Below are 14347 nucleotides of genomic sequence, written 5' to 3'. Positions count from 1 at the left end.
CTGCCCCGAGATGTAGAGCCCAAGGTACCAGACTACCCGTTAGAGGATCTGCCTAGGGAGCCCGAGATGGATTCTCCAATGCAAGAAGCGGCAGGGGCCCCTTATGCCGAAGCTACTTACATGGAGGCTCTCGCTTACTCTGGGGCTCCCGCTTACTCTGGGTCTGCTTATACGCGAGTTGGGCTCTCAGGCTTGGGAGCTCAATGGGAGTTCAGGAGCGTGTTGTCGCCGAACCACGCTCTTCAGAAGAGTAGGGAGGCCATTTACCCCGAGGAGGTCGCGGCGTGGACCGATCTTCCTTTGAACCAGGTGGCTTGTCGTGTTGCCACTCATGCCATGGTGGTAAGTCAGATTTCTTGTCAGGCTCTTTGCTTTTATCTCTCTTGCTGTCGTTCTTTTGATCACTTGTTCTTTCCTTGGCGGTCGAAGTGAAAAGGAGCTTGAGGCAGGCCGAGCTGCCAAAGAGGCTTTCTGTGCCACTGAAGAGGCTTTTCGTGCTACCGAGGTGACTTTTCGAGCTGTTGATGCGGCCGCTCGCGTTGCTGAGGCGGCTGCTTGCGCTGCACAGGCCAAGCAGGCCAGGTCTCAGAGAGATGTCGAGGCCATGGGAGTCGTAGTGAAGCACATGGCAGACCTGAGGTTGGATTTGCAGCATCAAGTTGAATACCTTCATGAGGATATTAGGGAGAGGACGCATATCTTTTCTCAAGGCATTGAAGATGCCAAGAAGAAGGTCGTCGATGAGTACATTGTCTCGTCGCGCTTTGATGACCTGATGGTGGACTCGTACAGAAGGTGTTTTAAACTAAGCCGGTGGATGATCCGAAATACGTACCCCGAGCTCGATATTAATGTCATATCCACTTCGCGCATTACTCAGGAGATGGCCAACACAACTGATGGTGAGCGCGATTCTGAGGGTGAGGCAGGACCTTCGGGTATCGTTGAAGTGCCTTCTGATGATGAAGAAGTAGCTCCGGGCCCGTGAAATGTATATATATATATATATATATATATATATATATATATATTTTTCATATGTACACAGTATTTTGCAATGAAATGATCTTCTTTTGACTAAGTGTTGGTCGCTCTTTCCTCCGAACTGGCCGTATCGCTGAACTGACCATATGTCGATGTCCCTATTAGTTCATTGTTGGCACTTTGCCTGAGCTTTTAGTTTGCATCTTTTGCCTTTGTTCGTCCATGCCGAGGTCCTTGTTAGTTCGGCGCCCTAGTCCTTTGGCTCTGGTAGTGACTTAATCCACTTCGCTTGGTGATCTATAGGTAGTATGTCTCAAGTTAACGACGTTCCAAGCTCGCGGTACTTGTTTGCCCTCTAAAGTTTCGAGCTCGTATGCCCCCTCGAGCGCTCTCCTTACTCGGTAGGGCCCTTCCCAATTCGGTCCAAGTTTGCCTACGCCAGGCTCGAGTGCCATGATCTTACGGAGAACCAGGTCGTCGACGCGAAAGTTTCGCATTTTTACACTGGTGTTGTAGTACCGAGCTACCTTTTGCTGGTAAGCTGTGGTTTGGATGTATGTGAGGTCTCTTACCTCGTCCAGTAGGTCGAGGTTGGTGCGTAACTCATCTCCGTTTGCTTGATCGTCGTATGCTTCTAGTCACAGTGTAGGTATTTCGATGTCCGCCGGGATTACTGCTTCAGTGTCGTAGGTGAGGTTAAAGGGGGTTTCTCCTGTGGCGGTTTTTTCGTGGTTTGGTGAGCCCATAGAACACTTGGTAGCTCGTCCACCCACAACCCCTTAGCTTGGTCCAGTCATGCTTTCAGTCCGCGGAGGATAGCTCTGTTCATTACTTCTGTCTGACCGTTCACATGCGGGTGTGCAACCGATTGAAGTTCTGCCGAATTTCCATACCTTGGCACCACTTTTGAAACTTGATATCCTCAAACTGCTTGCCATTGTCGGAGACCAGTACCCGAGGTAACCCGAAGCGGCATACTATGTTCTTCCAAAAGAAGTTCTACATGTTTCGGGTTGTAACTGTTGGTAGGGGTTCATCTTTTATCCACTTTGTGAAATAATCTACCGCTACGAATAGGAACTTCCTCCCACCTGTTGCTAGCGGGAATGGCCCCAGGAGGTCGATGCCCCATTGCGCAAAGGGCCATGGACTGGTGAGGTACTTGAAGTCGGCGGCAGGCTGATGGTGGATGTTGGCATTCCTCTGACACTTGTCGCATTTTCTAATGAGCTCGACAGCCTCTGTCTTCATGTTGGCCAGTAGTAGCCTTGTCGAAGTGCCTTTTGGGTGAGGGCTCTACCCCCCAGGTGTCCACTGCACAGACCTTCATGAGTGTCACGGAGTACGAGCTTGGCTTTGGCAGGTCGCAAGCAACGCAAGTAGGGGAGCGTGTAGAACCGTCGGTACAATGGGCCCGAAATGTTGGTAGTCCGCTGCTAGGGTGCTGAATCGGTTCTTTGTGAGTGGGAACTCAGGCTTGGAGCGCCGAGGTGCTGACTTTGCGGGCGAGGTTCCCGACCCGCCTGCGAGCTGCGATGCGGGGGTGATTTTTCTTTCCCTTCAGCCCAGGGATGAGGCCTAGCTGTTAGGGGGGTTCTGAAGTTGGGAGGCTTCTCCTCGGTGATGGCGTCCACCCTAGGGGGAAGCCTTGACCGGCTTTGGAGCAGGATGCCGCGGTGGAAGCTGCGGTTGGCTGATAGGCAGTTGGGGGAACTGCTGCTGATAGTGATATTGAGATAGGTGGTGCAGTACTTGGTGCTGCTGAAGCTGATGCTGCTGGAACTGTTGCATTTGGGCTTGCATTGCCTGAATGCACTGCATCATGTCATCAAACTGGCTCTGGCTAGTTGCCTGGGTGATAGTAGTTGGTTCAGTAAATGTTGTTTCGATAGGGAGTGGAAAGGGGACATTCATGGCAGGAAGGTTTATGGGTGCCACTGCTTGGGGCACATTCAGGCCGAGGATCCCATGCACCGGAAGGGGGATGGTGAACTGCCCGATGCACACCACGGGGATGGTGAACTGCCCGATGCACGTCCGGCGTTGCTGGAAGAAGCCATGAGTGTTGGGGTTTTTTTTTTTTTGGAGAAAAAAGAGGTTATGGGAGTTTTCGAGGGAGGCTTTTGGAAGCGTTCCCACAGACAACGCCAATTGATGGTGCGCAATCCAGATGGTCCTAACTGTCAACAACCTTGCCTTTGACTTGAGCAACAGAGGGCTTGAAACGGAGAAGAAAGTGGGGAATCTCCGGGGAGGAACCCGGTGTGATTGCTCCGAAGCTCAAGTTAGTATTCTTTCAAAGGCAAGGTAAAACCAGATGGCGCAAAGTTCATATACCTTGTTCTTGGGGGGTAAGGAGCCTTTTATAACCACCTCGCGCACTCACTCCTAAGCTTCTGTCAGGTCGGGTATGATTATCTCTGCGTTCCTGCTAGTTCGGGTGTGATCACCTCTGCTGGGACAGAACCACCACTGCTCTCTTTGTCGGAGTCGTCTTTGCAACTAGAGATGGCGGTGGCAGGTGGCCGTTGAAGTGCGACTGTCAAGCGTCAGATCCCAAGTCAGTCAGGTGCGCCGCCCCTGGGTGCGAACTTCCTCGGTGTCAGGCGTGGTACGGTTGTTCAGTTTGGTGTCCTGGAGGCGAAGTACTGGAGTGGTGAGCGAGGTAAAGTCTTGAGTTCGGATAGAGGTGTGTCCCGAACTGCCATGGGGCAGGACAGTTCGGGTTGTTGCCCTTTGTGTTTGTAAGGCTTGGGACATAAGGGAGAGCTCGGGCACCTTGCGGGGAGTTCGGGCTCCTTGTAGGGAGTTCGGACCGCTGGTTCCTTCTTTCGGAGCTCACGCCTTGGACGTGCTGTTGTGCTGAGCTGTTGCCTTTGCCAGGTATTGAGTGATTATGAGGTCGGGCCAAATCTTCCTTCATCAAGAACCAAAGATTATACTTTCCCTATCATCAAGTTTATTCTATCAAAATTGGTTTGAACAAGGGATTCTTCGGCTTTTTTTATCAGTAGTTCTGTACTCTATAAGCTTATGGTTCATATACTTTGTCCTGTTTTGAAGCTTAAGCTATTTGATTTTGGAGATTTGATATTGACCATCTCGTGTGTGGTGCACTAGCCTTCAATTTGTTTTTCCCCTTTTTACCAGCTACACTAATTCATACTTTTTAGTTATGACTAAGAGCAAGAAGCTTCTTGTGAAACATTTAAGTCAAAACTACAAGGTATTGGCAATCTTTAAGCGGAATTTTCAGAGAAGGGCAAAGCGGTGGTGGGACGGTTTCATTTTCGTTGGCAGCAAGGAACAGAAAACAGAGGAAGAAGAAGAAAGGGGAGGAGAGAAAGGGGAAGGGGAAGAAGGGGAAGAAGAGAGATAGGGGGAGAGAGAGGGAGAGAGGGAGGACTTCAGAAGTCCGCTGCCATTAGTGTTTATGTATCGTGGGATCAGGGAAGATGAACAATGTTTTTCTTTGAATAATTATTACGAGGATAATATGGGGATTAAAAATTATTACAACAATGGATTTCAATAGAAGGCTAACGATAGGAGGTCTTTATCTCATGGTCATAGTACAGGGGATTTTTGTCACAAAACAAAGTACAAGAGGTCTTTTTCTCATACCTCATAGTACCAGGGGGTCTTTGTAATTTAGTAACAATCTCTATTTTTTTTCAAGTACGTTGTATAATTTGGCCAATTTCTCTCTATAGCTAAAAACTTTACCCAACTTGTAATTAAGTAGGTAAACCTTTTCCGGATAGGTTGTTAAAAATTTATTAAGAAAAGTTTTGTTTTCATCTTCTCTATAATTCTATTCAGTGTGAGTGTGAGATGAGAAAACTTTATGATGCAGGAAAGACATAGTATTAAAAGAATTTTGATCAATCAAAACCCATTTTAATAAATAAAACTTGGCTATCACATTTATGATTCCAATTGATTGATTAAACATTTTTCATTTATCATATTTTTTTCATATCATAATCAACCCGTGTGTAATGTATCCTATAACGGGAGAATGACGGTTCAGGCGAGGATTAAAATTCTTAGGCTCCAAAGTATGGTTGGAGTAATCAGTTCATCAATTGAGGGGTGAGCATATTATTTGACATTTTGAATTTTTATAGAGATAGAATAGAATTTAGAATTCTACAATAACTTGGTATTTTTCCTTATGTGTTTTACGCAGGCGTAATGGCATTTGTCGCATGCCCATATGAAATGCAAGACAAAATGCAAAAAATCCCTAGTTCGCTAAATACATTGTTCCGTGTGACCAAAAAAAAAATTAAATATGTAATTGATTTTTTTTTTCTTTTTTCATTTATTTATGCCCTCGTAAGAATATGAATTTTACCAATATTTTTTCTAAAAAAGGGCTAATTTGAAATTCATGGAGAACACCGGACGGGTAAAAATGTCACTTAAAATGTTTGCCCTCGGCAATGGCGCCCCTGAAGACTTTCTTCAAACAGTGTAACCTGTCATTAATTCTCTATTCTATTTTGTTAAATGTAATCGCCTCTCTCTCTTTCTCTCTCATACCGTACGTTGCCTTCAAAACAAACATCAGAGAAATGAATACAAGGGATACAGCTGAACTTCCTTAATTTGCCTTCTTTCACAAATTAGAACAAACACAACCATAAAGATCAAAGAATCCTGAGGCTGTTGGGTCCTGGGTAGCCCAGAATGCGATATTCAACAAATGATGCGATATCGTGAGTTGCAGTCAGCTGAAATTAATAATGCAGGAGAAGCAGATGAGAAGTGACAAGTCTTGGATTACTTTCGGTGATGAGCAATGAGCTGGTTGCTGGATGGGTGCACCGCGCATGCACCAGCACCACCCCTTTCATAATTCATGTGACTTGTTCCTTTCATCTATGGTCGGTGAGATGAGAATGTGGTGGCAGCTTAACTTATCAACATTAATTCAGTACTATGATATGAATACTCCATGACCATGAGACTGTACCGATGCAGCAGATGAGGTGATGGCTTGGATGGGTTTCACCACCGATCCATGGACTGTTCCCTTCAGATTGGTGGACTTAATTAGTGGTATTGACTTTTACAGCAAAACAACTACCACTTCTCTCTCTAGATCATGCAGATTCAGGGTTTTTATTTATTTATTTTCGACCTCTGCCTTTGATTGCTTTCTACCGAACCGAGATTTGGGTCTCTCTGTTGTTTTATTGGGCCAAAACACACAAGTGATACTTGGCAATATCCTATACTTTACCCTCTTATCCTTCCTACTTCCTTGACGTGTGTCTATTCCTTACTTTGCCTCCATGAGAATGTGTGTATCTGTGCATCAACTATGCAGCCACATAGTTCTCTTCTTCTACCCTATACGCCACCTTCCTATTTGACACCGATGCAAAATCTGTTTATAGACGGCAGGGATCTCATCAGTCACCACAATAAGTTGCATTGCATCCAATTATTTCAAGGAAAAGTTTGCTCTTCATCAGTACAATCCTTTGCACGGTATATTGTATCGGACTACCAGATTTGTTTGTGTATTTGGATTGATGTGTGTCTAGTATCAAACTAGTGGGATGTCAATATATGTTGGTTTGCTAGAGATTTGTGATATATTATCTAGGAGCTCATCATCAGAAGGTTCCTTATTTGTCGACGGTTGATGGTTTTCCTTTTCCTCAGGGCTCTAATACATACCATAATCGACGACATCGAGGTTCTTTTCATTATCTTTTATATCTGTTAAAAAAGTAAATATTGGAGTCTAGTTACAACAGGAATTCAACATGACAGTTTATCTGGTTGTTCACATGATCAGGGTGGATGGTGGGTTTGATTTTGGACTGTTTGGGTTGTTCACATGTATGGATGAATCTCTTGGGTAAGTTTTAATTTATTAATTCAATCCTGCAAGTTTTCTAATCCCCCTTCCCACTAAAACTATTGTAATAATTAAGCAATATAACAGTTCTGAATTTTGTTCAGTTTATTCGCTCGTTCAGGCATGTATATTGAAAATAATCACTTTTTTTTTTTTTTGTTCATTTTCATTAATGAGAAAGTAATTTCTTTACGAGTTTCAAGTTTGTTTTTCATTATAAGGTTCTTTTTCTATCTCATTAAGCAACCAGTGTTCACTTTATAAATCAAGAAAACTAAGAATTCAGCATGTCTATCCATGAATACAACATAATACCTCTGTAAATTTTCTTGCTCAATATACATTTTTCTATAGTAGAAGTTTTATTTCCATATATATAATTCCCTATATTCTATGATTCAATTTATTTTTTTCCCTTGTTATATATTAATTTAACGAAAATATTTTCAGTCTTGCCTTGGCCTCACGTCATGACCGTTTTGGATGTCGGTGAAATTTCATCAAAACATATGAAACATATATTTTGCGAACTTTCTTTTTGCCTTCCCACCAAAAGCTTGAAATTTCGGATTTATTTTACCTGCAATTTTGGAATATCATTTAATTAATATAAATATAAAAAAAAAATGATCGTGGACTCTTGCTTTATTTTAGTGATGCTTCATTTAGCATAATCACTTGCGTAGTTTTCACGGACCACTAGCTGAGTAGCTAGTGGCCACATGGTCGCATCTGACTTAGGGGCACAATAACCTCTATCTCTCTTGGGTGCCGTTTGGTAAGCCGTTTTCTAGATATCAAAATTTTCATTTGAAGCTTTCTAATATTCGACATTTTCATTTGTTTTTTATTCTTCTCTGAGCTTGCCAGACCACGCGTAAAGATTTGCCAAACAAACGCCGCCTTAGTTTTATTGCGACTTCAGTTCTTTTGTTCTCTCTCAATACAGAACAGGAACAGCCGTTAATGCACTCGGTATTTGCTCCTCACTTTTCCGACCCACTCTCTACCCGCCGTGAGGCCATTAATGGTGGTGAGACTGTCAGTTATTGACAGGTGTGAAGGGCAATCTCGAGCGGATCATTAGGCTTAGGAGTGCAATATCGGGACTGAAGTAATATAAAGTGGTGCAGCTTGCGAAGGAAGGAGAGATCGGAGACATCAAACTCCAGCAAATACTACACAGCAGCGATATGGAGGGTAAGCTAACACCAACAGTTGCAGAAGAAATATCGGATGAAGCTGAGCTCGCCAGCCCACATGCCCAGTACTTAAATAGTTCAGCTCTCTCTCTCTGCATTCTGGCTGCTCTGGAAATCGAGGTTCCCATCGATGATTCGCAAACCGTTGCTTTGATTAAAGAGATGTTTCTCCCCATCAACCCACGCTTCTCCTCCATCTTGGTTAGTAGTTAGTTCTCTCTCTCTCTCTCCCTCACCCATTTTACGCGCTTCCTCTTTCTCAGTCTAGATTTCAATTTTGAATTAGTGTTGGTAAATGTTTGGGTGATCAGGTTAAAGACGACCAAGGAATAGGGCAATGGCGAAGGGTTTCTGTCAAGCCTGAAGACCACGTTCATGTCCCTGTCTTCCCCGGCGGGTTATCCACAGCTGCCTACGATGGTTACTTCCAGGACTACATGTCGAAGATATCGACGGAAACTCTTCGACCGGACCGGCCACCGTGGGAGATCCACTTGTTTAAGTACCCAACCAGCAGCGCAGCTGGGACTGTGGTGTTCAAGCTTCACCATGCATTGGGTGATGGCTTCTCACTCATGGGTGCACTGTTTTCTTGCTTGCAGAGAGCCGATAACCCTTCTCTTCCCTTAACTTTTCCGGCATCTCTGTCCAAACCGATACAAGATGACCATGGGAGCTGCGGCATTTTAGCCAGAACACTTCGCTATATCTCCATGGTCTTCAACTCTACTTCGGAGTTTGCTTGGAGCCTTCTGAGGAGCAACTTCTGGGAAGATGACAAGACTCCGATCAGGTCTGGAGATGCTGGGGTTGAATTCCGACCAAAAATCGTCTCTACCCTCACTTTATCAATTGATCAGATCAGACAAATCAAGGACAAGATTGGAGTGGTAAGTCTGTTACAGTATTCAAGAGCTTCAGTTCTAAACTTCCCCATTCTTTGTCTCCGGGAACTGGGTCAACCATGCGTAACCAATCCATTCCCTGCCAATTTTCACAGTTGGTACAAGCCTACAAGGTCTCCAGATCATCCTAGACAAACCAATGGGGTGTAGACACGTCAGAAACCCAATTTATAATAATGCAATGGTGAAATAAATGGCTAACGTGTCTGTCTTTCATTGGAAGAAGTCTCAGGATAGTCATGATCAGAGAGTTGGTGCATTGCATCTCATTAGAGTAATTAATGTGCCATCTCACACCATCCAATGGTTAAAAGCTTCACCTCCTGTGGTCTGTTACTGGTCCTTATTACTGGGGATCCATTAATAGTTGCAGTTAATATCAGAATCAGAGGAGCAGATCAACAAGTACGATTTTTTCTTTATGGGGAAGTGAAACCAAGTACATTAGGATTTGGGACGATAGTGGACCGGGTCAAACGATCCCATTCTATCTTGGGACGGTCCAATTGAAGTTGTACGATTTTTAGAATAGTTTCTTCTTATATATAGCAGCAACCTTCTAGAGTTCAAGTTCAACAAGCAGAGAGAAATTATTTGAGGGACATTTTTCCTGGTTTCAGTTGAAACAATTTCTTTGTAAATTACAGTTTGAATATAGTGACATGTCATACTTGGTCCACCTGGCAATTTGGCATGGCCCAAAGGATAAAGTTAGAAGATGATTTGTACAGGTCATGTTCCACTACAGCTGGGAGCTATGACCCTTATGTTATATCCTTGTCGACCTGGTACAAACAGCACGAGAGAGGCCCAGCTGCTGACGAACAAGGCTGAGAATGGGTTATGGCAATTGGCAAATCAAAGTCCCAATACGACAAATTAGGAGACAATAGATTGTTTGCCGGTGCTGGACAAGGAGACCTAGAAAAAAGGAGAAGATAGAAGTGAGAAATGGGTTGGTAGGTGGGGTACACAGACCACGTCGTTTTCCTTTGTACTCGGATTGTCAGAAGGATGCAAATTAAAGCATAAAGTATGAGAGAGGGAGAGAGAAGGGCTGATTATCTCCCAATGTTAGCCTGAAATCAAAGCTAGTCTTTTGATAAGGGTGTGGACCGGACCCACTCATGTTTTTTCTTTATTTATTTTATTTTTATTTTTAATTTTTTAAATCAGATTGATAAGGGTCAGTTTAAGGCCCGTCTACCCTAACCATTTTCTGATCCGAAATACTCTCTATACTAGGCTGTATTGGAAAGGCCCTGATACGATATGTATTGACATTACGGATTAGAATTTTGAACGAGATGGATTTTGGGCATATGTCACTTAATTTATACAAAATAAGATATTATATGGTATTTTATTATATATAAAATAGATATTTGTCTTGATTTTTGTATAGGTGATACTTCAATTTAATTGAGCATCAAGATGTGAGGTGGGATAGGGTTCTGGCCTGGTTTATGGGAATAAAAGGTTTGACCCATATGAGTAAGGCAAAAATAGGTTAGTTCTGGCCTTTGTTTCCTAACCATCTATGGTCAAAGGGTGAGATGGGGCCTTAATTCAGGTTCTACCATTTTGATCCTTTTGAATTTTTAGGTTTAATTTAATTGGCCGAAAAGGCTTAGATATTTTGTAGTTAGGCTTAGGTGGGCCTTAAATTAAGGTTCTTCATTTTTTTCCACAATTATGCTGTACTCTGGATCGCCTTTATTAGCTTGATGGAATGTTAAATGTTAAAATTAGAGTACTAAAATATATAAATAAAAATAATGAGCAAATTTCATTATTTAGATACTCAGCCTATAACTGAAAATTCATCCTTGTAATTTGTAAATATAAAAAAGAAAATCTTCATTATACTTTTATCTGTTTATATTATATTAGTACCCAATAGATTAGAAATTGTTTCAAAATCTCCCTTATAAAAGCCAAACCTACTTGTTAATAAATAGTTAATTTCTTTGACATGTTGGTTTCCACTTTTACCCTTTTCTTATACCTTATTTTTTCTCAGACGATTAATGATGTGCTGTGTGGGATAATATTCTACGGTACCCGGCTATACATGCATACCTCAAGCAAAAAATCAAGCAATTTATGCTCTACGGCATTGGTTCTGCTCAACACTAGAATTATCAGTAATATTCAGCCAATCAAGGAGATGATGAAACAAGGCACCAAGGCACCCTGGGGGAATCATTTTGCTTTCTTACATGTGCCAATCCCAAAGTTAGCTGATTCTGATACTGCAAATCCTCTCGATTTTGTGCTCAAAGCAAAGCACATAATCAGGAAGAAGAGAAGCTCATTGGCTGTATATCTCAACGGAAAACTAATTGATACCATGAGGCAATTGAGAGGCCCTGAGGCAAGTACCCCTACTATGGCTATGGCTTTGTTTGGTTGGTTGGTTTTACAAAAACTTGTGAAAACGATTGTTTTGAGAAATATTGATATTGTTAGTATTTGGTTGTCAGTAAAACATGAGAAGACGAAGTAAAATTTCTCTCAAATTTAGAGTGGAAACAACACAAAATCAAAATGGTTTATTCAACCAAGCCATTTTCACTTGGGGTTTCTAATAAGATCATCGTCACCTGTTGTTTCTATCTGACACGTTTTGAATTTATCGATACAAATTTTTGAGAAATTGTCTTGTCACATAATATTGCATGGGATTGATGTTGGCATGGTGAAAATTGTTAATTTTGACTTTTCACGAAGAAGCAGCAATAGAACCAACTGTTGTATTGATCAAATCAAAACATTTGTGGTAAGAAAATATTTCTCTCACAAATTTGTACTAATGACCAAACCACATGTAGAAGTGAGAATGGTACCAAACAACACCTATTAACTCAGCCCACCAAACCAAACTTCAAGTTTGTTTCCAGGTTAATTGCAATAAATAAAAAAAAAAAAAAGTGTTTTAGAAAAATACTTTTTTACAAGTAATTCTATATGTATTTGCATCCCAAAATATTAGCTTTGTAATCCAAACACAGCCAATATCTCTATATTTGTTCTTATCAGTATGCTGTATGTCATAGATAATTCGGTTTCCATTCATGATGCCCAGGGGATTCCATCAATGTTCATGAAATAACTTCTTATTTAAAGCGATATATTTAAATGGTTTCATTTTAGTTTTACAGAAAACAGCTCAGTACATCCATAGCACAATAAGGAAAACGAGCATGGGGATCTCAAATATGGTTGGACCAAAGGAGAAAATGTGTTTGGCAGGTTATCCAATTGGGGGCTTGTACTTTTTGGTGGCAGGGGCACCACAGGTAAGGCACCTACCTTTACTTTTATGTGAATGTGATGTGGGTACAAAATGTTAGAAAAATGTTTACTTCCCGTTTTTTGCATGGCTTCTCTTGATGATCTGCATCTGTTCTGAGATCTACCCAGTCACAATTCACAAATCATCACTTCCCCAAATTGATTTAGGATTTTATTTTTTGCTCTCCTGAAGCTGCATCTCTATTTAATTAGAGTATAACTTGGGCGGGCTCAGGTTGAACTTTTATCAAATTTGAATGGGTCGGATTGGGCCAACCCGAATTACAACCCTAAGTCTATATCATCTTGAGAGAGAGAGAGAGAGTATTAGAGAGTGAACAGAGTCTACTCTGCCAACGTACAGTAGTCTTGAGTGATGACCAGAGTATCTCATCCTTTTGATAAATCTTTATGATCAACACAATATAATCCAGTTACAGAAATATTTTGTACTATTATATCTATGGCCTTATATATAAGAAAAAGTTGATGGGTTATTTTGCAGAGTGTTTCAGTGACAGCAGTGAGTTACATGGGAAATTTAAGGATAGCAGTGGCAGTGGAGAAAGGTTTCATAGATAACCAGCTATTCAAATCATGCATGGAGAAGGCCTTTGAGAGGATCTCTGAAGCTGCTCTTTGCACTTGAATTGAAATGAATACAAATTCAATATCTATATGCACTACCTTGAAATTATATTATATAATTTCTTAGTCAAATTTATATTCTTGTACATTAAGTTGTTGTCAACGGTTATATTTATTTATTAAGGCCTTATTTGTTTGTAATGCGAATCTGAACCATATAATAGATTTTGCACCTGGTTCAGTTTTGTATCTATTTGTTTGTGATCGGTTATAGTTTGAACCCTTATCTGATACAAAATTTGCACTTTTGATTCATTTACATTTTATTTATAATGCATATTTTGTACTATTTTCCTCCTAAATGAATAGTTATCCTCCTGCGCAACTGGAGAAGGACAGATCTGACGCAAAAATAAATCAGAATTTAAACTGTACAATTGCAATTTGTACAGCAAACAAGCAGTGCTTAAAACGTGTTTTGCAAAAGCATTCATGGAGGATGATAAAAGTAATAGGGGAGTTCGGATCTGGTACCAACAACCAGTCCCAACATCCATTGCAGTTGTACATAGGGGGTAAAAAACTGAACTGAATAAATCAAAATTTTAATTTAAAAATTGAATCAAAACCAAAATATTGAAAAACCGAAATATTAAAAAAAATATATTATACAAAGTATTAAAAACTTTATTATATATAATATATATATATATATATATATAAATATTATATATTAGAAAATATATATTATACAAAATATATAATAAATTATATATTTTAATACACAATATAATATATTTTATACATATATGTGTATTATATGTTAATATATATATATATATATTATATATAATAAAGTTTGGCAGTTTTTTCAATTAACCAATTTTTTAAAATTAAAAATCAAAACTGAAATAGAAATTTTATCAAACCGAAAAAAAAACTAAAGTTTTCTATTCGATTTTTGGATTTGAAACCAATAATGCTCACCCCTAGTTGTACATCAGGAATAACTTATCACGAAGGAAAGGAGATGTTCCCAATGCGCGGCTGCCATGGCTGGGACCAGCGTTGGGACTGTATCTCGAAGGGGAGTCTTAATTTTAAGTTAGATCTTTCCACCGCCGAACAAACAAAAAGTTGTACCGAGCTGTTAAACGAGTAGAAGGAATGAATGGTGTTTTAATTGTGAAAACCTTATCCGAAGCTTCTCGATTTTTTGCTGTTTTGGACTTTTTTTATCGGGAGTTTGGAACACCCTTAACATCACACAGATCCGGATCTCCTGCCCACAGCTTCCTACCCACGTCCCTGCCTTTGAACACATGTCCATTAATACGTGCTTTTTCTTCACATGTGGAAAATTGCATATAAAATCAAATACATCTTGTCAGAACTCGGAATTTACCCATTACTTCAATTAATAGTTTTTCATTTTCTTCATTCATTATCTATAGCATAATGGACATCTGGGGCAATCGGGGACGTGTTCACCG

The 14347-nt window shown here is 40.8% G+C and overlaps 1 protein-coding gene across 7 annotated transcripts; it reads left to right on the top strand.

The window, feature by feature from the left end:
• The first annotated feature begins 6147 nt into the window (after nucleotides 1-6147).
• Nucleotides 6148-13169, top strand: LOC148875912 (wax ester synthase/diacylglycerol acyltransferase 4-like). Of its 7 annotated transcripts, XM_088965706.1 has the most exons (9): nucleotides 6148-6486; nucleotides 6664-6697; nucleotides 6800-6862; nucleotides 7733-7837; nucleotides 7919-8265; nucleotides 8376-8954; nucleotides 10993-11346; nucleotides 12134-12271; nucleotides 12772-13169. In XM_088965706.1, the coding sequence occupies exons 5-9, from the start codon at nucleotides 8056-8058 to the stop codon at nucleotides 12913-12915; spliced, it is 1425 nt and encodes a 474-aa protein (XP_088821832.1). In that variant the 5' UTR covers nucleotides 6148-6486; nucleotides 6664-6697; nucleotides 6800-6862; nucleotides 7733-7837; nucleotides 7919-8055; the 3' UTR covers nucleotides 12916-13169. The 7 variants fall into 7 exon arrangements, with proteins under 7 accessions (XP_088821832.1, XP_088821829.1, XP_088821828.1 ...); XM_088965703.1 differs by having other exon boundaries at nucleotides 6148-6697; XM_088965705.1 differs by having other exon boundaries at nucleotides 6338-6697; nucleotides 7725-7837.
• Nucleotides 13170-14347: the final 1178 nt, after the last annotated feature.

The sequence above is a fragment of the Nelumbo lutea genome, chromosome 1, assembly GCF_056320005.1.
Source record: "Nelumbo lutea isolate HS-2025 chromosome 1, American lotus-T2T, whole genome shotgun sequence".
NCBI lineage: Eukaryota > Viridiplantae > Streptophyta > Magnoliopsida > Proteales > Nelumbonaceae > Nelumbo > Nelumbo lutea.
Note: the sequence above shows the minus strand (reverse complement) of the source record. Positions and strands in the feature narration are given on the sequence as shown.